The 23,072-nt window shown below is 35.4% G+C and overlaps 1 protein-coding gene across 1 annotated transcript; it reads left to right on the forward strand.

Moving 5' to 3' along the window:
• Window positions 1-16: 16 nt before the first annotated feature.
• On the forward strand, window positions 17-8,476 carry LOC145271322 (uncharacterized). Its single transcript, XM_080126867.1, has 5 exons — window positions 17-217; window positions 2,127-2,225; window positions 3,092-3,149; window positions 4,457-4,562; window positions 7,790-8,476. The coding sequence occupies exons 2-5, from the start codon at window positions 2,176-2,178 to the stop codon at window positions 8,086-8,088; spliced, it is 513 nt and encodes a 170-aa protein (XP_079982993.1). The 5' UTR covers window positions 17-217; window positions 2,127-2,175; the 3' UTR covers window positions 8,089-8,476.
• The last annotated feature ends 14,596 nt before the right edge of the window (window positions 8,477-23,072 follow it).

Genomic DNA, 23,072 nt, shown 5'->3' on the forward strand with positions numbered 1-23,072 from the left:
TTGTTTGTTTGTTTGTTTGTTTTTTATATACTTTTAAAGATTTGCTGGGTTTTTTTTTTGTAATCATTATTTATTTTAATTCCCACGCCGGTAACCTTTTCATTCACCTTGATAAAATAATTATAAATAAATAACATTAATATTAATAAGAATAAAACGTTTTTAAAAAAGACGAAACGAGGTAACACCGACAAAAACAAACTTGTTTTCTGAAAAGGTAAGTTATATATATATATATATATATATATATTAAAGTTTGTTTTTGAAATATGGTTACTTTCAATGTATACCGTTTTCGTTTAACGGGTCTAGATTGTTATTTTAAAACCAGTCCCCGTTAATTTTGAGTTAAGCTTAATGTATCTATTTAATAGGTGCAAAATTTTGGTAAAAATTCAAAGACTCACGTTTCCTTTTTTATAACCTTTGTTTATTTCAACAAAATTTTACACTAATATATATATATATTTAATTTCGATATATAATACACACTCACATAATTTCAGAATAGCACAAGATGTGTTAAAATTAAAATATTGAAAAAAGTATTTGTTTGGGTTTTTTTTCTACAAAGGCGTCACCACTTATCACGGCCTACAGGCCACTCAGGGATAAATGTTAATGGGTATACGTTAGTCAATGTGATTATAGCGTAGTAAACATAAGTAATGGAAATTTTGTAAATTGGATTACTTAGGGGGGGGCGGTTAATCAAGAACTTGTTTACATTGGACTTGACCGAAAACAATCAGATTATAATCAGCTGGAAAGAGAGTTCCACAGGCGTGCACTTCCAAGAAAGAAACTTTTTTCATAGAATCTACGTCCAGGTTTAGGCGCAGATAAATGTGGGGAATTATTGATAGTGGTTTTGGCTAGACGAGTGTTTTTCGTGAAAGTTTGAGGATGGGGGACCATAGATTGAAGCTCAGACGAGTACTTGCCATAAAAATAACGATAAAGCAGAGACAGGCTCGCAACGTCTCTTCTGTGGGAAAGAGGTTGCAAGGAAGAGAAAACAGCATGCCTCACCAAGCTACGAAGTCTATTTTGAACTCTGTCAAGGCAGGATAAGCTGCTTCTAGCAACTCCTTCCCAATTGTGGCAACGGTGCTCCATCATTGGCTATACCTGGCTTTTATATAGGTAGAGAATTGCATCAGGAGTGAGATATCTACTGGAGCGGTAGAAGGATCCAACCATTTTTCCAGCAGCTTTCGCAATGGATTTGATGCATAAGTTCCATTTCAGATCAAGAGTAAAGGTCAAGCCCAGAAGCTTGTCAAAACATGGAGCCTCTCCAAATTCATTTCAATTGATGCCAGATGAGGTTCACAGCGGTGATGATGTAAAGATAGGAGCTTGGTTTTAGATGCACTTATTATAAGAAAATATATTTCTACAGATGTGTGTGTGAGTACTTCATTCAATCACATAAATTAATATACGAAAGTATAATATCTCATTTTTTGGCCACTTTTTCGTACCTCTGTGGATTGTAATATAAGTCCAGCTTTTAGTTTTGGAATTTGATTATAATATTTCAAGTTTATTTTGCTTGTGCCATGAATTTTATAATTTACACGAAAGCTCTGTTTTACATAATCTTTCACGAAAAGCACCCGTCTAGCTGAAACCACTGTCATTAATTTTCCCCACTCTTTATCTGTGCCTAAATCAAAACGTACATTCCATGAACAAAGCTTCTTTCTTAGAAGTGCACGCCTGTGGAACTCTGTTCCGGTTGCGTGTTTCCCACCTGACTACAACTTGGATGTCTTCAAGTCCAACATAAACAAATTCCTGATGAACCGCCTTCTCAAGTCAGGCACTTTATCAAATCTCCATTACTAACGATTACTATTATAATATCCCATTGATTACTGTATACGCAATAACCCTTATCCCCGAGTGGCTTCTAGGCCTTGATAAGTGGTGACCTCCATGTAAAAAAACAAAAAAACACATTGAAAATCATTGATTTTATTTCATCGATAGTATTTACATATATATCCTGGGAGTTTAATAAAAACTAATACATTAAAAATGAAACTTTGTACTAATTGACATCCTGAGGATATTTTGAAATAGGTTATCCTTCTTTAACTTGAAGCTTTTTTCCCTAGTTGTGAAAACAGCGCAGTTTTTGGCTTGAGAACTTTGGAAAACATCGTTATGTCTACAAGAAAAGATTTCGCTATACCAGCACGGATGCCAACAGAATGGTAAGTTTAAATTCATGGTACTTATGCACTTTTGGGTAATCGTGTAGCTTGGCCTTCCTTTGTTTACGAAGCCATTTGACGGAAGTGACGTCACACATTTTTATCTACATATATTAAACTTGGATTTAATCTGAAAAACAAAAAACATTTTCAAAAATTAGCGCGGTGACAAAAGTGCATAAGCTCCAAATTTATTTTTTTTAATCGTTGTTTCTAAAATCGTTTTATTTGTTTATTTTTTTTATTTATTTATTTATTTTTTTGTTTGGTTGTTTGTCACTATCCAGCTCCCCTACTCCCCGGGGAGTTGGTCCCCATTTCCCCTTCACTCTTCACATTAAAAATCGGCCTTGTGTCTAATTTGCTCGGTGGGGGAGCAAATAAATACGTTTACCTACATCAACCTAGCCCGGAAGTCTACCGCCTTGAGACAATGATCAACTAACCCACAAATCCTGCGTCGTTCCACTCGAGTCATAACCCCCCCCTAATCGATTAGACCTGTAAAGACACTAATTCATTTGTTTAGTAATTTTAATGACATCGCATTACATCTTGTTTCTTTTCGATGTTGCGGTGATTGTGGTAAAATAATAATGACTTGAGAGTAGTCTGCCCTTTTCTAGAAAATTGTCTCCCTTTGTTTGATATATCGAGTCGCCATCTTGATTATGTACCGTGTGTTCTTCTAGTCGAATAAAGCCTAAATCTCCTAATGGTATTCTCTATTCTTGTCATTCGCTACACGATGATAATCTGATTAAAATATTGGTAAATTTTTAGATTACTATTACTATTTGTCACTATTTGTGGTCATACGTTTTCTTTTTATATTATTGATATAATGGATTATTTTTTTACAACAGGCAACCAAATCTCAATAACTGGAATCCAGATTTTTGCAGCTATCCTGATGTCGGCAATGTAAATAACCGTTTTTATTCATATTTACTTACTAACCATATTAGTCTTCCATCTCCTTTCTCAAGCATAAAATCTGTTCTTGACACTCAGTCTAACAGCAATTTAGACATTGTTAGAATAAAGGTTAACCCAACAGAAATGAAGTCATTGTTTAGGTAAGTGTTAACCTAATAGAGATTAAGCTATTGTTAAGGTAAGGGTCAATCAACAGAGATTAAGCTTTTGTTAGGGTTAAGGTTAACTCAATAGAGATTAAACCCTTGTTTAGGTTTAGAGTGTCGGAAATTTATCTTGTTTCCAGATAAATTTGGCGCGAAAGTAACTAGCCTGAAAAAAAAAAAAGAGCATGAAATAAAAGGGGGGGGTAAAGAATAAAATATAAAGGTCTTGTTTGAAAACGAAGAAGAGATTTTATTTACAAAAATAAGTTGCAAATTTTTCCCTTTGCAGGCATTAAATTCAAAGAACGCCAAAGTAACATATAATGAAAAAAAATAACACTGGTTCGTGTGTGTGTGTGTGTGTGTGTGTGTGTGGTCACCAATAGGCTCCTATATGGTTGACTATTTAAAAAAAAACTGATTGCATATAATGATAGACGATGTATCGAGACACAGAAATGGGTATGTTTGATCTGGCAGAACGGTGGTTCATTAAAATTGTGGGGTCTGCATTCGCGCCTGGTCCACAAAGTATGGAAATAAAAAAATTTTAAAAAACCGTTTACAAGTGTTTTTGATATAGATGTATATAAGAATACTTTGATCAGTATGCTTCAACTTAAATAGGGATGATATAATAAAATTGTGGGGTATGCGTTTGCGCCTGTACTCCATAGAAATATGGCACAAACTTTAACAAAGACTTTTCATATCTATCTGCGTAAGTATACTTTGATAATTATGTTTCAGTTTAAAGAAATATGGTATAATAAAATCATGGGGTGTTCGTTCGCGCCTGATCCCCATAGAGTGTAAATATATCACAAAGTTTAACAAGGTTTTTTTAAAAGGGGTGAGGGTCCACAATAACACCTTAACTTTAATCTTAATTCATGTGAGCTTTTATTTATTTTTTTGAGTTGAATCATATTGTGTCGAATAAATTCACCTCATAAATTCACGTTCTTATAAATGAAAGCAAAAAAAAAAAAAATGGAAGTCCATAACAATTAAACGACAGTCACTCAGATGTAAGCGTGACACAGAAAACAAATAACAAAAACGCTATTCTATTAATATATAGATAATTATATCGATTTTGGAGAAGATTATTTGAATAATAAACAATTTTAATAAATGTTTCAGCATGGTTGGAGGAAATGGTCAGCAGTTCAGCCGGATTGGCTAGCTAAAGACAGTTCGTCTTGTCACCCAGATTGGTATAATCGTCACCTCAACTACATACGTAGGGGTCAGTATAATTGTTTTTATTTCTAGAAACCTTTTTAGTTTTTTGCTGAGGTTGTAAGGGAGATAACCCATATCGATTTTATGCTTGTATGTTGTAATAATTAATGGCCAACTTTTTTTCATTTGTTTTTTTTTTATTGTGAAAAGAAATTTTTACAACAGTTTGGCGAGTTTTTTTTTGTCTGTTTTATTGTTTGTTTATTTATTATTTATTTATTTATTTATTGTTTATTTATTCATTTTTTATTTATGTTCTACACAAGTCTTGGAGGTGACTGGTTCTCAGTAGACAGAACAGTTTCCGATGGTTAGTTGTTCTACACAAGTCTTGGAGGTGACTGGTTCTCAGTAGATAGAACAGTTTCCGATGGTTAGTTGTTCTACACAAGTCTTGGAGGTGACTGGTTCTCAGTAGACAGAACAGTTTCTGATGGTTAGTTGTTCTACACAAGTCTTGGAGGTGACTGGTTCTCAGTACATAGAACAGTTTCCGATTGTTAGTTGTTCTACACAAGTCTTGGAGGTGACTGGTTCTCAGTACATAGAACAGTTTCCGATGGTTAGTTGTTCTACGCAAGTCTTGGAGGTGACTGGTTCTCAGTAGATAGAACAGTTTCCGATGGTTAGTTGTTCTACACAAGTCTTGGAGGTGACTGGGTCTCAGTACATAGAACAGTTTCCGATGGTTAGTTGTTCTACACAAGTCTTGGAGGTGACTGGTTCTCAGTAGATAGAACAGTTTCCGATGGTTAGTTGTTCTACACAAGTCTTGCAGGTGACTGGTTCTCAGTAGATAGAACAGTTTTCGATGGTTAGTTGTTCTACACAAATCTTGGAGGTGACTGGTTCTCAGTAGATAGAACAGTTTTCGATAGTTAGTTGTTCTACACAAGTCTTGGAGGTGACTGGTTCTCAGTACATAGAACAGTTTCCGATGGTTAGTTGTTCTACACAAGTCTTGGAGGTGACTGGTTCTTAGTAGATAGAACAGTTTTCGATGGTTAGTTGTTCTACACAAGTCTTGGAGGTGACTGGTTCTTAGTAGACAGTTCTTGAGTTGGAATCCACAAAGCAAAAAGATTCTTCCCGTGTTGACACGAAGAAAACATATGCGAAGTTGCTACAGAAAAGGTTTAATTTTATGGAGCAATTCTGGTTGGTTGATAGTACCTATTTACAATGCCTCTCCATGGGACAGAGTTAGCCATCAGGGTCGTTTTTTAATGTGGAGAAAAGGTACAAAAATTAAAAATTGTCTCAGTCGTAAAGGACTGCTTCTCCACCGAAAGGCATCTGAACAGATACTACACTTTGATAGAACGTGAATTAATTTTATTTGTCAGTTCCTAGCAACATCGGTTATAAACAGAATCTCCCGATTGTCAATGTCAGGGACCATACCCCATTAATAGCTCAAAAATATTATAATTATTTATTTATTCATTTTTTGTTTGTTTATTTTTTATTTATTTATTTATCTATTTATTTAATTTTTATTTATTTATTTTTTATTTATTTTCATTTATTTACTTTTTTTATTTATTTTTATTTTTTATTTATTTTTATTTTTTTGCATTTATTTATTAATTATTTATTTATTCATCTATCTATTTTTTATTTATTTATTTTTATGTAATCATTTCTGGAAGTCAGACTGGCTGTCAAATCAATTGACAGGATACAAGTTTTGATGGCTATTAAGTATAGTTAAGAATTATTGTAGCTTTTTTTTTTAATATATATAATGACTAGCCTGGTGGCCCGGCTTTGCCCAGGTGTGTGGAGGTGTGTGTAAGGGGGTTGATTGAGCAAAAAAAAAAAAATTGCAGCAAGTACCCGCTTAAAAGCGTAAAAAAAAAAAAATTAGGAGCAGTAGGCAGGCTTGACCCCATAACGCACGAATAAAAGGAGGTAAAAAAAAGCAAACGGTTTTATCGATACGCCCACTGCGACTGTGATGTCACCGGCGTTCAAAAATTACATCTTTTATGCAATGTCGTTCATATGAGATTTGAACGTGCAAGTGTTAACAAAAAAAGTGACCCCTCCTTGTATTAAAAACGGCCCACTTGATGGTGAAGAATGAATGTTTTTGGCCAATTTTTTCGATATTTGTTGTCCGTGACATAGATCATTGAAACGATACCAATTTTGTCATGTTCAAATATATCTCTCGGAAGTTTTTGGAAGACATACAAACACACACACACACACGGCCTTTTATATATTAGACTAGTGGGGGTAAAATAAAGAATAAACAAATTTAATAACCCTGTTCAAATATTTTTAAAAATTATAGCAAAATTGAGTCAGTTTTTTTTTATATTTAAACTATTTCAAGAAAGAACCTTTTTTTGCGCATGCGTGTTTGGCTAAATTATCATGGAGGAACGATTTTTTGCTACCCCTCCCTGGAGAGGCCCAGTTTAGGGTGAAAGAATTAATGTTGTTAGCCGATTTTTCAATATTTGTTGTCCGAAGGGTCGAGCTTGAAAATGATACCAATCTGGTGAAAATTCGTCGCCTCTGTTGAAAGTTTTTTTGCAAGACATACAAACACACACACACATTTTGCCTTTTATATAGATGGAGTAGCAGGGGTGCCCAGCGTTGCCCGAGTGTTTGTCAGTATAAAAGAAAAAAGTTTTGGTAGGGAGGTAGGCTCGAATGGTTTTAAAACATTTTTTTAGGGCCTCCGTTGATCAATACTCTTCATACGAATAAAAAATAAGTTTTTATATTCAAACTATTTCAAGAAAGAACCTTTTTTGCGCATGCGTGTTTGGCTAAATTATTTATTAGGGGTCAGTATAATTGTTTTATCTCTAGATGCTTTTTTTAGTTTTTGCTGATGGAGATAATCCATATCGATTTCATGCTTGTATGTTGTAATGATTGATGGCAAACTTTTTTCCATGTAAATTTTTTTGAATTGTGAAAAGAGTTGTGTTTGAAAGATCACTCTACATAAAGTGTGCTACGTCTATTCAACGCCAGGTATCCCTGCTGGTAACAAACCAGACATAATCACAAAAGATAAAAATACCCTCTACCCCCTAACATTTACATTCGTTCCGTGACGAGTACGTACATCATAACTATTTTTTTGTATCCTTTTTATTTTAATTCAGTCAAAATAAAAAAACAAATCGTCAGGAACGAGTAAAAATAGTTGCTGACAAAATGACATGATTCTAATAAAACTGTTTGCAACCTTTGTTTCTTCAGCTGACTATGAAGCCGTCCGCTATGAAAGAACCCGTAAACCAAGCAACTATAAACACGACCATTTTGTGGCGACCAGTAGAGAAGCAAGACTGCCGAAGGAAGCTGCCGAATCTGTACCGCCAAACGGATCATTCTATGGTAAAGCCATCTCGAGGTTCCGCAACAATGACATCCAGGCACCAAAGTGGGGACAATTCCATCCTGACCACTATGAAAATCCATACAGGTTTCAGACGTTACCCCCAATACAACCGGGTGAAACCCTTCACGATGCTTTTCCGATTTTGAAATGGGAGTAGGCATCAAGATTTATTTTTTTTGTGTGTTTTTTTTTAATTTTTTGCCCAAATGCATTTTAACTAACTGGAGGGTTTTATTTTTTTGCAAAAATGCATATTAGTTTATCGGAAGATTGGGGGGGGGGCACAAATACATTTGAGCTAATTGGAAGGGTTTTTTTTTTGTTTTTGTTTTATTTTTTTGCCATAAATGCACTTTAACTAACCGGACGTTTTTTGGTTTTGCATTTTCGGAAGAGTTATACTAGGAAAAAAACATGAGAGAATCTAAAATTCAATAATTTTTAGACTTAAAACTTGATTTTATTTTTATTGAAGTAAATTAGTTAAAAAAAAAAATACATAATTTAACTTTTTCAAATAAAGTTATTGAAAAAACAAAGTTGGATACATTTTTAGTGTTTTTATTTACTGTAACATGTTTATTCAGCTCGAAAAACATACAGTGTTTACCGATGTATTGGAAAATTCAAAATGGCGCCCGACTCTCTGTTGAACACGGTAAGTTTGGGAAAATGAGTTAAAAATTTAAAAAATTTTCAAATAAAGTTATTGAAGAAACAAAGTTTTACTTTTGTATTGTTATATTTCTCTCTGATGGACGAGTCATCAAATGTGTTCTAAGTCTTTATTGAAGTTTTAAAAACCCAATTTGTCATTTCTTGACTTTTACACTCGTTGGCGATATTAAAAACACGCACGCAGAAAAATAATTAGTAAAATTCACTTTTCGTCTTCCTTTGTTTACAAGGCCATTTGGCGGAAGTGACGTCTGACATTTTAAGCTAGGGATGACCAAAACTGTATAGAATGAACCTTTTTTCTTCTTTTTTTTTTTTAGAAGTTTTATTCAGTCTTTATTTGAACTTAATGGACTTTTTTTTTTTTTTTTAATATTTATGAACTGTTTTTTCCCCATTAATATGTTTATGAACGTTTACCTAACTTTTATTATAAAAGTTAGGTAAACGTCGATATCGAAATGTTGAAATTAACAAGTTTGCCAGGCTTAACTGGAAGACTGCCATCAATTTCGAAAACTTAAGACACGTTAGAAAAAATCTTGTCGCAAAAATCTCATTTCGAAAAATAAATTTTGTATTTTTTTTATTGCAAATTGCTTTATCATTTTATTGTTGAATAAAATTTCAAAGTGATGAATGGAAAAAAAAATATCTCGAAACGAAAAACTTTTTTTTTTTAAATAAGACTAACTTTGATTTTAAAATTTCGATGTTTGGAAAATAATCCATAAAATATATTTCATTATAAAAGTTCTATTTTCGTTTGATAAAAAGAATAAAACAGTTCATTCATAAAAAAAAGTCCATTAAGTTCAAATAAAGATTTTTTAAAAAAATAGAAAAAAAAGGTTAATTCTATACAGTTTTGGTCATCCGTAGCTAAAAATTTTGCCAAATAATTTGTTTGTTTTTGTAAATATAAGCTTTCTGTTTTCAATGACAGATTGACAAGTCTAATGCCGTGTGTGACAGGGTTGGAGAAGAATGTGTTGCTAGCACCCTCTCGTGTCACTGTCTCGACTCTGTATCTCATCTGCTTTCATATCTCTTTTTATTTGGCCCAGATATAAATATTCCACCCGTATTGTCGGTCAAATTCGCTGATCAGAAATTTTGCGGCCTAGAATTTTACTTGACTTTGATGTCATCTCCCGGGCCTCGCATCCAAGCTTGTGACCGACTTTTGTTTGTCGTCACGCTCCTGGCCTTTGTTTGTTCTCCCTGGATCGCCACCTTGTCGTGGTGGAGAACCTTGTGTGTTCCGATGAACCTGAGAGCGATGCCGTCCGGAGCCTAGGCTCCTGGTAGGGTCACCCATGGCGGTAAGGTTGAAGTGATCCAAAAGACCTCAACGGCTGATGTGGCGGATGATGACAATAATGACACAACGGCACTGAAGGCGGAAGAAGGCTGCAACAGAAGAGTCTCCAGTCGTCGTGGTTCTCCATGTCATTGGAATCAGACACGTTAGAAAAAATCTTGTTACAAAAGTCTCATTTCGACAAATAAATTTTGTATTTTTTTTAATTGTGTGTGTGTGTGTGTGTGTGTGTGTTTCGCTCCCCAGCTTTCTATATCATCTCCGTTTGACAAAGTTTTAATATTCAATACATTAAATCAACAGCTATAATTTATATGAATTGTCCTTGTATTTAGCTTGACTTTCTCAATTCAAATTGAGATTCGCCATTTTGATCCCAGGCAAAGAACAATTTTATTAGCGTAATGGTGCGAAGATCGGGGTGGCGACAATAAGTCGAGTGTCGGCATTCTTGTCACTTTGAAGACGAACTAAGTTTTGGAAAAAGTTCAGTCTGAAATGGATTTCTGTTTACAACGCACGGCCCAGGTTGGCCGATAAGTCTTCAAGTCTCTTCTTAAAGGGGCTTCTCCTTTAAGAATTTACAACTAGGTAATCTACAGTCGACACTTTCACTGAGTTATGCAAAACAGACGGACTGTTCCGCTGTATCACAGTGTGGCTAGACTAAAACTCATCAGAGAGTAATCTAATTTACAACTAGCTTATCGACAGTAGACACTTTCACTGGGTTTACGTGTGTGTGTGTGTGTGTGTGTGTTTGTTTGTTTCTTTGTGTGTGTGTGTGTGTGTGTGTGTGTGTGTGTGTGTGTGTGTGTTACGTTAACATTCGAAATGTTGATTCTAAAACCGTTCAGGTATGCTGAAAACGAATATCGCAAGGAAAATGAGCAGAGACAAATAGTTTTGGAGCTAGTTTTGTTAATGCATATATTTTGAAATGTAAATCACTGGCGACCATGTTTTAACAGGCGGCATATGAAAGGGGAAAACCGTCAGTTTGTTTAGGTATGCTGAAAACGAATATCGCAAGGAAAATTAGCAGAGACAAATAGTTTGGGAGCTAGTTTTATTAATGCGTGTATTTTGAAATGTAAATAACTGGCGACCATGTTTGAGCAGGCGGCATATGAAAGGGGCAAATCCTCAGTTTGTTCAGGTATGCTGAAAACGAATATCGCAAGGAAAATTAGCAGAGACAAATAGTTTTGGAGCTAGTTTTATTAATGCGTGTATTGTGAAATGTAAATCACTGGCGACCATGTTTGAACAGGCGGCATATGAAAGGGGCAAAACCTCAGTTTGTTCAGGTATGCTGAAAACGAATATCGCAAGGAAAATTAGCAGAGACAAATAGTTTTGGAGCTAGTTTTATTAATGCGTGTATTGTGAAATGTAAATCACTGGCGACCATGTTGAACAGGCGACATATCAAAGGGGCGAACCCTCAGTTTGTTCAGGTATGCTGAAAACGAATATCACAAGGAAAATTAGCACAGACAGACTACGAGTTTTGGAACTAGTTTTATTAATGCGTGTATTTTGAAATGTAAATCCCTGGCGACCATGTTTGAACAGGCGGCATATGAAATAGGCCAACCCCCAGTTTGTTCAGGTATGCCGAAAACGAATATCGCAAGGAAAACTGGCAGAGACAGACAGACAGACTACTACTTTTGGAGCTAGTTTTATTAATGCGTGTATTTTGAAATGTAAATCACTGGCGACCATGTTTAAACAGGCGGCATATGGAAAGGGCCAACCCTCAGTTTGTTCAGGTATGCTGAAAACGAATATCGCAAGGAAAATTAGCACAGACTGACTATAGATTCACCATCATAGTATTGAAATATTTTTTTATTTTATAAAGGAATCACTACTTATCAAGCCCCAGAGGCCACTCGAGGATAAGGGTTAAAGTGTGTACAGTAAATTGGACAATATCATAGTAATCGTTAGAAGTGTCAATTTGGTAAATTGGATTACTTAAGAGGAACGGCTCATCAAGAACTTATTTACATTGGACTTGAAGACGACGAAATAAACATATAAAGTTGAAAGAACTAGCGAAAAATACCATTTTAACGATGCCTTTCAAATCGTAAACTGATTGTTTACATTTTTTTACATTTTTCGAAGACAATAAAAAGTGTAAAAAAAAAAGCAAACCTTTAGAATCCTAAAAAGATCTCCCGGGAGCATTTTTGCAACATGAAAAATATACAAACCAAAATAAAGAGAGGAGGCCACCCTACTCAAAAATATGGTTTATTACATCGCCTAAAAAAAAAAAAGAAGGATCGGGGGCTCCAATAATACGATAATTTGGTGGGGAAGTAAATTGTTTTCTTTTTTCTAACTTGGTTTTAAAAAGTTTTTATTGCTAACATTTATTTTCATAAACTCTAACCACACCTCACAACCCTAATCCGGCCGGTCGGGAAAGAAGTTTTTATTTTTTAAAATTTTGTTGAAACCGACAACACACATACGCACGCATGTACACACATACACACACGCACGCACGCACGCACGCACACATACTCATCGCTTGTCACCAAGCTAAAGAAGAGAGAAGGTGGGCGAAGGAGAGGAAGGGTCGTGTTCTCTGCACTGCACGTGCCGGGGTCAAACGGAAGTTAAATGAAATCGATTAGAAATGGCTCGACAAAGTTGTGTCTGAACTTTTTATTCTATGAAACTTAAGATTAATAAAACGAAATAATCGTGACCCGTGGAAATTCCACGGCGAATATTTCGCATTCAATAGAACAAAACGAAAAAGTAGTGAACAAATAAATATATAAGAAAATGAATGTTACCAAAGGCAAGATAAGTTACTCTTCTACGTACCTAGATCACATTTTTGTTGTTTTAACTTATTTTAAAACGTTCATTTAACACAAACAAAAGTAGCGCACAGTTTTAAGTTAGAACAATAAAGAAAGTGTCTGACATTTTACAGTCATCTTGTGAGACTCGATAATCGCTCCAAACTCGAAAATTAAGCAAAATACTGGTAGCAACACATCCAATAAATGTCAGCAAACGTTCGAACATGTTTTCTTTTTCACATTAGCGAAACTCTTATCAGAGCAAAAGCGAAAATGAGAAGCAAACACAAATGAAGAAGTCAGTTTTTATCGTTGAGCACAACAACAACAAAAAAAAGAGTATCTAATCTAATAGGCCCCGTGCTATCGGTCAATCTCCAAAGTCTGTCCCATCGCCTCAGTGTTGTATCCCTGTTTACAAGTACTTTAATGAGATGTGCTCTGATGAACCTATAGCATTTATACCAGTGCCTGGAAAACTTGTCCCGGGAAAACTCGTCTCCGGAATAACCGTACCCGGAAAACTCGTACTGTTCAGTTTGTTCAGGTATGCTGAAAACGAATATCGCAAGGAAAATTAGCAGAGACAAATAGTTTCGGAGCTAGTTTTATTAATGCGTGTATTTTGAAATGTAAATCACTGGCGACCATGTTTGAACAGGCGGCATATGAAAGTGGCCAACCCTAAATTTGTTCAGGTATGCTGAAAACGAATATCGCAAGTAAAATTAGCACAGACAGACTACCAGTTTTGGAGCTAGTTTTAGTTAATGCGTGTATTTTGAAATGTAAATCACTGGCGACCATGTTTAAACAGGCGGCATATGGAAGGGGCCAACCCTCAGTTTGTTCAGGTATGCTGAAAACGAATATCGAAAAGAAAATTAGCACAGACATACGAATAGTTTTCGAGATAGTAATGCGTGTATTTTGAAATGTAAATCACTGGCGACCATGTTTAAACAGGCGGCATATGAAAGGGGCCAACCCTCAGTTTGTTCAGGTATGCTGAAAACGAATATCGCAAGGAAAGTTAGCACAGACAAATAGTTTTCAAGACAGTTTTATTAATGCGTGCATTTTGAAATGAAAAGGAAAACTAGCACATCAAAGTATTGAAATATTTTTTGTTTTACAAAGGAATCACTACTTATCAAGGCCCAGAGACCACTCGAGGGTTTAAAGAGTGTGCAGTAGTCAATGGGACAATATCATAGTAATCGTTAGAAGTATAAATTTTGTAAATTGGATTACTTAAGAGGAACGGCTTATCAAGAACTTGTTTACATTGGACTTGAAGAGGACGAAATAAAAATATAAAATTTAAAGAACTCGCTAAAAATATTTTAACGATGCCTTTCAACTCGTAAACTGCTTGTTTACATTTGTGTACATTTTTCGAAGATAATAAAAAGTGTAAAAAAAAGTAAACGTTTAGAATCCTAAAAAGATCTCCCGGAAGCATTTTTGCAACATAAAAAATATACAAACCAAAATAAAGAGAGGATGTAAATGTAACCTACTCAAAAATATGGTTTATTACATCGCTTAAAAAAAAGAAGAATCGGGGCCTCCAATAATACGATAATTTGGTGGGGAAGCAAATTGTGTTCTTTTTTCTAACTTGGTTTTAAAAAGTTTTTATTGCTAACATTTATTTTCATAAACTCTAACCACACCTCACAACCCTAATCCGGCCGGTCGGGAAAAAGTTTTTATTTTTTTAAAATTTTGTTGAAACCGACGAAATGAATTTTAATTTAAACTTCGTTTGACGTTGGCACGACGCACGCACACACACACACACGCACGCACGCACGCACGCACACATAAGCATTCGCTTGTCACCAAGCTAAAGAAGAGAGAAAGTGGGGGAAGGAGAGAAAGGGTCGTGTTCTCTGCACTGCACGTGCCGGGGTCAAACGTAAGTTTTAAAAAATGGCTCGACAAAGTTGTGTCTGAACTTTTTATTCTATGAAACTTAAGATTAATAAAACGAAATAATCGTGACCCGTGGAAATTCCACGGCGAATATTTCGCATTCAATAAGAACAAAACGAAAAAGTAGTGAACAAATAAATATATGAGAAAATGTTGTTTTAACTTATTTTAAAACGTTTATTTAACACAAACAAAAGTAGCGCACAGTTTTAAGTTAGAACAATAAAGAAGTGTCTGATATTTTACAGTCATCTTGTGAGACTCGACAATCGCTCCAAACTCGAAAATTAAGCAAAATACTGGTAGCAACACATCCAATAAATGTCAGCAAACGTTCGAACATGTTTTCTTTTTCACATTAGCGAAACTCTTATTAGAGCAAAAGCGAAAATGAGAAGCAAACACAAATGAAGAAGTCGGTTTTTATCGTTGAGCACGAAAACAAAAACAAAAAGAGTATCTAATCTAATAGGCCCCGTGCTATAGGCCAATCTCCAAAGTCTGTCCCATCGCCTCAGTGTTGCATCCCTGTTTACAAGTACTTTAATGAGATGTGCTCTGATGAATCCATAGCACTTATACCAGTGCCCGGAAAACTTGTTCCGGGAAAACTCGTCTCGAAGTCGAGTGTCGGCGTTCTTGTCTCGAATTAAGTTTTTTTTAACACAGTTGAGTTGGAAATGGATTTCTGCACGTGCATCATGGCTGGACGATAAGAATAACAATACAAATAACAATAATTATTATCTTCAAGTCTCTTCTTAAAGGGGCATTCGGCTACGAAGTTACAACTAGCTAATCGACACGCGACACTGTCAATGAGTTATGCGAAACAGACGGACTCTTCCGCTGTATCAAAGTTATTAAGTGTGGTTAGACTGAAACTCATTAAAGCCAGTAATCTAAGTTTCAACTAGCTAATAGACATTCGGCACTTTCAATGAGTTATGCGATCACCGCCACTTGTCCAAAAACGGACTGTTCCGCTGTATCACAGTTATTAAGGGTTGTTAGAGTGTAACTCATCAGAGCCAGTAACCTAACTTACAACTAGCTAGTCAACATTTGACACTGTCATTGAGTTATGCGATACACTGCTAATTGTCCAGAGACGGACTGTTCTACTGTATCACAGTTGTAAAGGATGGTTAGACTAAAACTCATAAGAGCCAGTAATCTAATTTACAACTACCTTATCGACAGTAGACACTTTCACTGAGTTTACGTGTGTGTGTGCGTCTTTTTGTGTGTGTGTGGTTCGTTAACATTCGGACTGTCCATTTTAAAATCGTTCGGGTATGCTGAAAACGACTATCGCAAGGCACAGACAAATAGTTTTCGATATACTAATACGTATATTTCGAGATACTAATGCGTATATTTTGAAATGTAAATCACTGGCGACCATGTTTGAACAGGCGGCATATGAAAGGGGCAAACCCTCAGTTTGTTCAGGTATGCTGAAAACGAATATCGCAAGGAAAATTAGCACACACAGACAGAGTTTATTTTGGGAGCTAGTTTTATTAATGCGTGTATTTTGAAATGCAAATCCTTGGCGACCATGTTTGAACAGGTGATATATGAACGGGGGCAACCATCAGTTTTTCAGGTATGCTGAAAACGAATATCGCAAGGAAAATTAGCACAGACAGACAGACTACTAGTTTTGGAGCTAGTTTTATTAATGCGTGTATTTTTAAATGTAAATCACTGGCGACCATGTTTAAACAGGCGGCATATGAAAGGGGCCAACCCTCAGTGTGTTCAGGTATGCTGAAAACGAATATCGCAAGGAAAATCAGCACAGACTGACTATAGATTCACCATCAAAGTAGTGAAATTTTTTTTTATATAAAGGAATCACTACTTATCAAGTCCCAGAGGCCACTCGAGGATAAGGGTTAAAGTGTGTACAGTAGTCAATGGACAATATCATAGTAATCGTTAGAAGTGTACATTTGGTAAATTGGATTATTTAAGAGGAACGGCTCATCAAGAACTTATTTACATTGGACTTGAAGACGATGAAATAAAAATATAAAGTTGAAAGAACTAGCGAAAAATATCATTTTAACGATGCCTTTCAAATCGTAAACTGCTTGTTTACATTTGTGTACATTTTTCGAAGATAATAAAAAGTGTAAAAAAAGGCAAACCTTTAGAATCCTAAAAAGATCTCCCGGAAGCATTTTTGCTACATGAAAAATATACAAACCAAAGTAAAGACAGGAGGCACCCTACTCTAAAATATGGTTTATTACATCGCCTAAAAAAAAAAAGAAGAATCTTAATTTAGACGCTCCAATAATATGATAATTTGGTGGGGGAAGCAAATTGTGTTCTTTTTTCTAACTTGGTTTTAAAAAGTTTTTATTGCTAACATTTATTTTCATGAACTCTAACCACACCTCACAACCCTAATCCGGTCGGTCGGGGAAAAAAGTTTTTATTTTTTTTAATTTTGGTGAATACGACAACACACATACGCACGCATGTACACACATACACACACACACACACACACACACACGCACGCACACATAAGCATATCGCTTGTCACCAAGCTAAAGAAGAGAGAGAGAGTGGGGGAAGGAGAGAAAGGATCGTACGTGCCGGGGTCAAACAGAAGTTAAATGAAATCGATTATAAATCGCTCGACAAAGTTGTGTCTGAACTTTTTATTCTATGAAACTTAAGATTAATAAAACGAAATAATCGTGACCCGTGGAAATTCCACGGCGAATATTTCGCATTCAAGAGAACAAAACGAAAAAGTAGTGAACAAATAATATTATAAGAAAATGAATGTTACCAAAGGCAAGATAAGTTACTCTTCTACCTACCTAGATCACATTTTTGTTGTTTTAACTTATTTTAAAACGTTTATTTAACACAAACAAAAGTAGCGCACGGTTTTAAGTTAGAACAATAAAGAAGTGTCTGACATTTTACAGACATCTTGTGAGACTCGATAATCGCTCCAAACTCGAAAATTAAGCAAAATACTGGTAGGAACACATCCAATAAATGTCAGCAAACGTTCGAACATGTTTTCTTTTTCACATTAGCGAAACACTTTTCAGAGAAAAAGCGAAAATGAGAAGCAAACACAAATGAAGAAGTCGGTTTTTATCGTCGAGCACAACAACAACAAAAAAAAGAGTATCTAATCTAATAGGCCCCGTGCGTGCTATAGGTCAATCTCCAACGTCTGTCCCATCGCCTTAGTGTTGCATCCCTGTTTACAAGTACTTTAATGGGATGTGCTCTCATGAACCCATAGCACTTATACCAGTGCCCGGAAAACTTGTCCCGGGAAAACTCGTCTCTGGAAAAATCGTACCCGGAAAACTCGAACCGTTCAGTTTGTTCAGGTATGCTGAAAACGAATATCGCAAGGAAAATTAGCACAGACAGACAAATCGTTTTCGAGATATTAATGCGTGTATTTTGAAATGTAAAGTAAAATAGATGGCCCATCAAGCCAGAAATAAATTAATGACAGTTTAAAGGCTTCAAAATCGCTTTCGAATTGACTATGACATGATCGTGATTTTCTCATAAAATTCAACATCAACTGTCGATTTATTCGTCGCATTAACTCGCATCCTAGACTTGATTTAACCCGTGAGTGTCGACTCATAAATCAATCGAAATATATATATAGAAAAAAAAAATTATTAGGATTATTTTTTATTAATAGTAAATTACTGTTTCTTAAATTTCAAATCTATATAAAAACACGAACTTAATTTCAAATCTATATAAAAACACGAACTTAATTTTCCGTTTCAGCGTATATTTTGTAAATTTAAATCCAGCCGAGAATGGTTTATGTAAGATGACTAAACCTCCCCCTCTCTCTCTCTCTCTCTCTCTCTCTCTCTCTCTCTCTCTCTCTCTCTCTCTCTCTTTAGCTTCTCCGTGCCCCTGCCACTAAGTATGGAGAGAGAGAGAGAGAGAGAGAGTGAGAGAGAGAGAGAGAGAGAGAGAATATGTACTTCCACATCAAAGAGGGGCAGGAGCATAAACAGAGACAGAAGCACACACTCTAACACACTCGCATAAAAACACACATACAGAAAACACACACATACATACGCACTTGGATAAACACACACACACACACACACTCGCATAAACACACACATACACGAACACACACGTACACACAAATACTCAAACACACCAACACCAACACAAATCAACTTTCCGTTAAAAGCTGTCATGAGGTGGCAGGGGTGGGTGTCATAAGTGTCAATCGAATTTGAAAGTTTGTTAACGAAATGGATTTATTTCAACTTCGTTTGACACGTGCCAATTCTCCTGCCCTTCACCCACCCCTCTACCTGCCTCTCTCTTTACTAAGACTTTTCGGGTTGGGGTCTGGGGTAGGTCGTAAAAATAACCGGTTTTTTTTTCGTTATTAAATTGTAATTTTTGAAGAAATCATTACCTTAAAAGTTAAGAAAGCCATTCTTAATGTAGAGAGGGGCATGTTAACTATTCTGTACTTTCAGCCAATAATTTAATAAGCAAAAGATAGGATAAAATTGAATTTAACAAATATCGAAGAAGTTTTCTTTGATATTTTTTATTTTACAAGCTGCCCCAGCGTAGTATTATCTCCAATCTCTCCATGATAAAAACGGCTTTCTGAAAAAAAAAAAAAAACACTCCCAAGAAAGCCGTTCTTAACATGGAGAGATTGGAGGGGGTATTCCGGAAGTCGTTCTTAAAATGGGGAGAGGAGGGCGTTTTGTAACTATTCCGTACTTTAACCTAACAATTTAATAAAAAAAACATCAAATGTTAAATAAAAATAAGATAAATAAAAAATAAATACCTACCTGCCTCTCTCTTTACTAAGACTTTTCGGTTGGGGTGTTTATGCTACGCTGGGGTAGGTCGTAAAAACAAACTTTTTTTTTCGTTATTAAATTGTAATTTTTTAAGAAATCATTACCTTAAAAGTTAAGAAAGCCATTCTTAATGTAGAGAGGGGCATGTTAACTATTCTGTACTTTCAGCATGTTAACTATTCTGTACTTTCAGCCAATAATTTAATAAGATAGGATAAAATTGAATTTAACTTGAATATTTTACCCAAAAATATCGAAGAAGTTTTCTTTGATATTTTTTATTTTACAAGCTGCCCCAGCGTAGTATTATCTCCAATCTCTCCATGATAAAAACGGCTTTCTGAAAAAAAAAAAACACTTCCAAGAAAGCCGTTCTTAACATGGAGAGATTGGAGATAATACTACGCTGGGGCAGCTTGTAAAATAAAAAATAAATTTCTGCTTATGATATATATATATATATATATATATATATATATATATATATATATATATATATATATATATATATATAATTATTTTTTAATTTTTTTATAACTTTTCAAAGTTTCGGCTTCTCTCTCTCTCTCTCTCTTTCTCTCTCTCTCTCTCTATATCTCTCTCTCTCTCTCTCTCTCGCTCGCTCGCTCTCGCGCACGCGCGCTTCTCCGTGTCCTTTTATATAGACAGACAGAGAGGGAAAAGGGGGGAGAGACCGAAAGAGACAGAGAATGTGTCTACGCTCTCGTCCACCAACGACGCACACACCCACATACACACACACTTGCATTAACACACACATACACAGACGCACACACGTCTACATTCACTCTTCAAACTTGTGGGAACATGCCAACCGGATGCTAACGTCTCCAGCATAGAGACAAAATAAAAAAAATCTTCGTTTGCACATGGCTCCACGCATCGCTTCCGTTTGGAAAAAGAAAAATAAGAAACCATAAAAAGAATTATGAACCAATGGCAGAACTCCCCGCCGAAAATAAAGGCCTAAAATATGACAGCCGCTGGGAGCCGGTTTACGATTATAAAAGGAGGGGACCAGAAAGAAGACGAACAGAAGAAAAGAGATTCGCCCAGCTGTGTCAGTGAACGCACGGACATTCTTCCACCCGACCTACAAAAAAAAAGAAGAAGAAGAAGAAGAACACAGGAGACGAAAACGCCGCGCTGCGAGCTTGATAAATGTAGTCGTCGCTCTCCAGTTAAAAGCCTGATACATATCACCGAAGTAGCACGACTGGCCGCCACTTACCACCCCCGTCGTCTGAAAAGATAACCGCCGCCCTGCCGCTGCTTTATTTTTGCCTATTTCTCTGATGTCAAACAAATTTAAGGTATTTATATTTTCCTCATTTCAAAGTAGACAAGTAGACGACGCATTTATTTAAGGTGTGTAAACTGCACGAGTGTTCAAATGAACGTTGTTACTAAGCGCACAGTTCATAAACTAGTCGAATTTCTTTTCAAATTTCGACACTTGTGTAGTTTACACGATTTTCACGTTTAACGTCTTTTTATATTTAATTTTATATTTTATTATACAAAATACTGTTAGAAACCCAGCCAATAAATATTACCGTGACAATTGTGCAGTTTATAGACCGTGCTGTTCTTGGATAAAATATTTTTAATTTAAATCTAAATTAACGTCTTTTAATTTAATTTGTTAGATGAAAGTATATATATAATATTATTTAAGGCCGGTCGATAAACTTTAGAATTACCGTGACAATTGTGCAGTTTATAAACCGTGATGTTGTTGGATAAAATATTTTTAATATAAATCTAAATTAACGTCTTTTAATTTAATCTGTTAGATGAAAGTATATATATAATATTATTTAAGGCCGGTCGATAAACTTTAGAATTACCGTGACAATTGTGCAGTTTATAAACCGTGCTGTTGTTGGATAAAATATTTTTAATATAAATCTAAATTAACGTCTTTTAATTTAATTTGTTAGATGAAAGTATATATATAATATTATTTAAGGCCGGTCGATAAACTTTATAATTACCGTGAGAATTGTGCAGTTTATAAACCGTGCTGTTGTTGGATAAAATATTTTTAATTTAAATCTAAATTAACGTCTTTTAATTTAATCTGTTAGATGAAAGTATATATATAATATTATTTAAGGCCGGTCGATAAACTTTAGAATTACCGTGAGAATTGTGCAGTTTATAAACCGTGCTGTTGTTGGATAAAATATTTTTAATTTAAATCTAAATTAACGTCTTTTAATTTAATTTGTTAGATGAAAGTATATATATAATATTATTTAAGGCCGGTCGATAAACTTTAGAATTACCGTGACAATTGTGCAGTTTATAAACCGTGCTGTTGTTGGATAAAATATTTTTAATTTAAATCTAAATTAACGTCTTTTAATTTAATTTGTTAGATGAAGGTATATATATAATATTATTTAAGGGCGGTCGATAAACTGTAGAATTACCGTGACAATTGTGCAGTTTATAAACCGTGCTGTTGTTGGATAAAATATTTTTAATTTAAATCTAAATTAACGTCTTTTAATTTAATCTGTTAGATGAAAGTATATATATAATATTATTTAAGGGCGGTCGATAAACTGTATAATTACCGTGACAATTGTGCAGTTTATAAACCGTACTGTTGTTGGATAAAATATTTTTAATTTAAATCTAAATTAACGTCTTTTAATTTAATTTGTTAGATGAAAGTATATATATAATATTATTCAAGGGCGGTCCATAAACTGTAGAATAACCGTGACAATTGTGCAGTTTATAAACCGTTCTTTTTTTGGATAAAATACTGGATGTGTATTTTCCCCCCTAAAGTCCAACCCTATCCTCACCGTGGTAGGGGGGTGTAACGTTGTAGTTTAACAGCTACACGGCTAAATGGGCTCTGGCAAAAAAAAAAAAAATCCAGAAAATGTCGGCATTAGTTTGTTGCGTCCGTCATCTGGTCGTCTTTTTATACGCTTGCATGTGGCGAGCAAAAAGGCGTGAAGGGGGCAGGCTGAAAGGAGAACAATACCCGAAAGATGTAAACCGAACGAAAGAGAAAAATGGGCCTCCCTCCAAGGCCCTGTGTTCTCCCCAGCCTGCTCCCAGTTTCCCCGATTTTGCATGCACCTGGTTTTGAGCTTTTGGAAAGCTCTTTTCTCAGTGTCGGGGTGTTGACTCCACTTCCAAGTTAACAAATAGCTGCAAGTCTGGGTACGGTCCGATTGGTTCCGAAGCTCTTCCGCTGTGAGGTGCGCTTTCGAATCTCCCGAAGGGGGCTACCCTCTAAGCAGGCGACACGTGCTCGTGTTACTATGTAATGCATGCTTGCCTCGACTCGACTAAGGACGACTAGAGTTCGATTAGATTGTGTGCTCACAAGCCGCTTTAAGGCCGCTTTTATTATTCCTACTGTCTAGGAACTCCGAAATGGTATGGTAGTGCAATTATATATGACCGTCCTCCAATACGAAATGGTAGTGCAATTATATATGACGGTCCT

This window comes from Euprymna scolopes, chromosome 46, assembly GCF_053919585.1.
Source record: "Euprymna scolopes isolate OS-2025 chromosome 46, ASM5391958v1, whole genome shotgun sequence".
Classification (NCBI taxonomy): domain Eukaryota; kingdom Metazoa; phylum Mollusca; class Cephalopoda; order Sepiida; family Sepiolidae; genus Euprymna; species Euprymna scolopes.

What these genes read in the sequence shown, in the direction of transcription:
- LOC145271322 (XM_080126867.1), top strand. Translation starts at nt 2,176, where the DNA reads ATGTCTACAAGAAAAGATTTCGCTATACCAGCACGGATGCCAACAGAA. An exon ending in GCTATCCTGATGTCGGCAAT is followed by an intron (nt 3,150 to 4,456) that starts GTAAATAACCGT and finishes TAAATGTTTCAG; the next exon opens with CATGGTTGGAGGAAATGGTC. An exon ending in CCTCAACTACATACGTAGGG is followed by an intron (nt 4,563 to 7,789) that starts GTCAGTATAATT and finishes TTGTTTCTTCAG; the next exon opens with CTGACTATGAAGCCGTCCGC.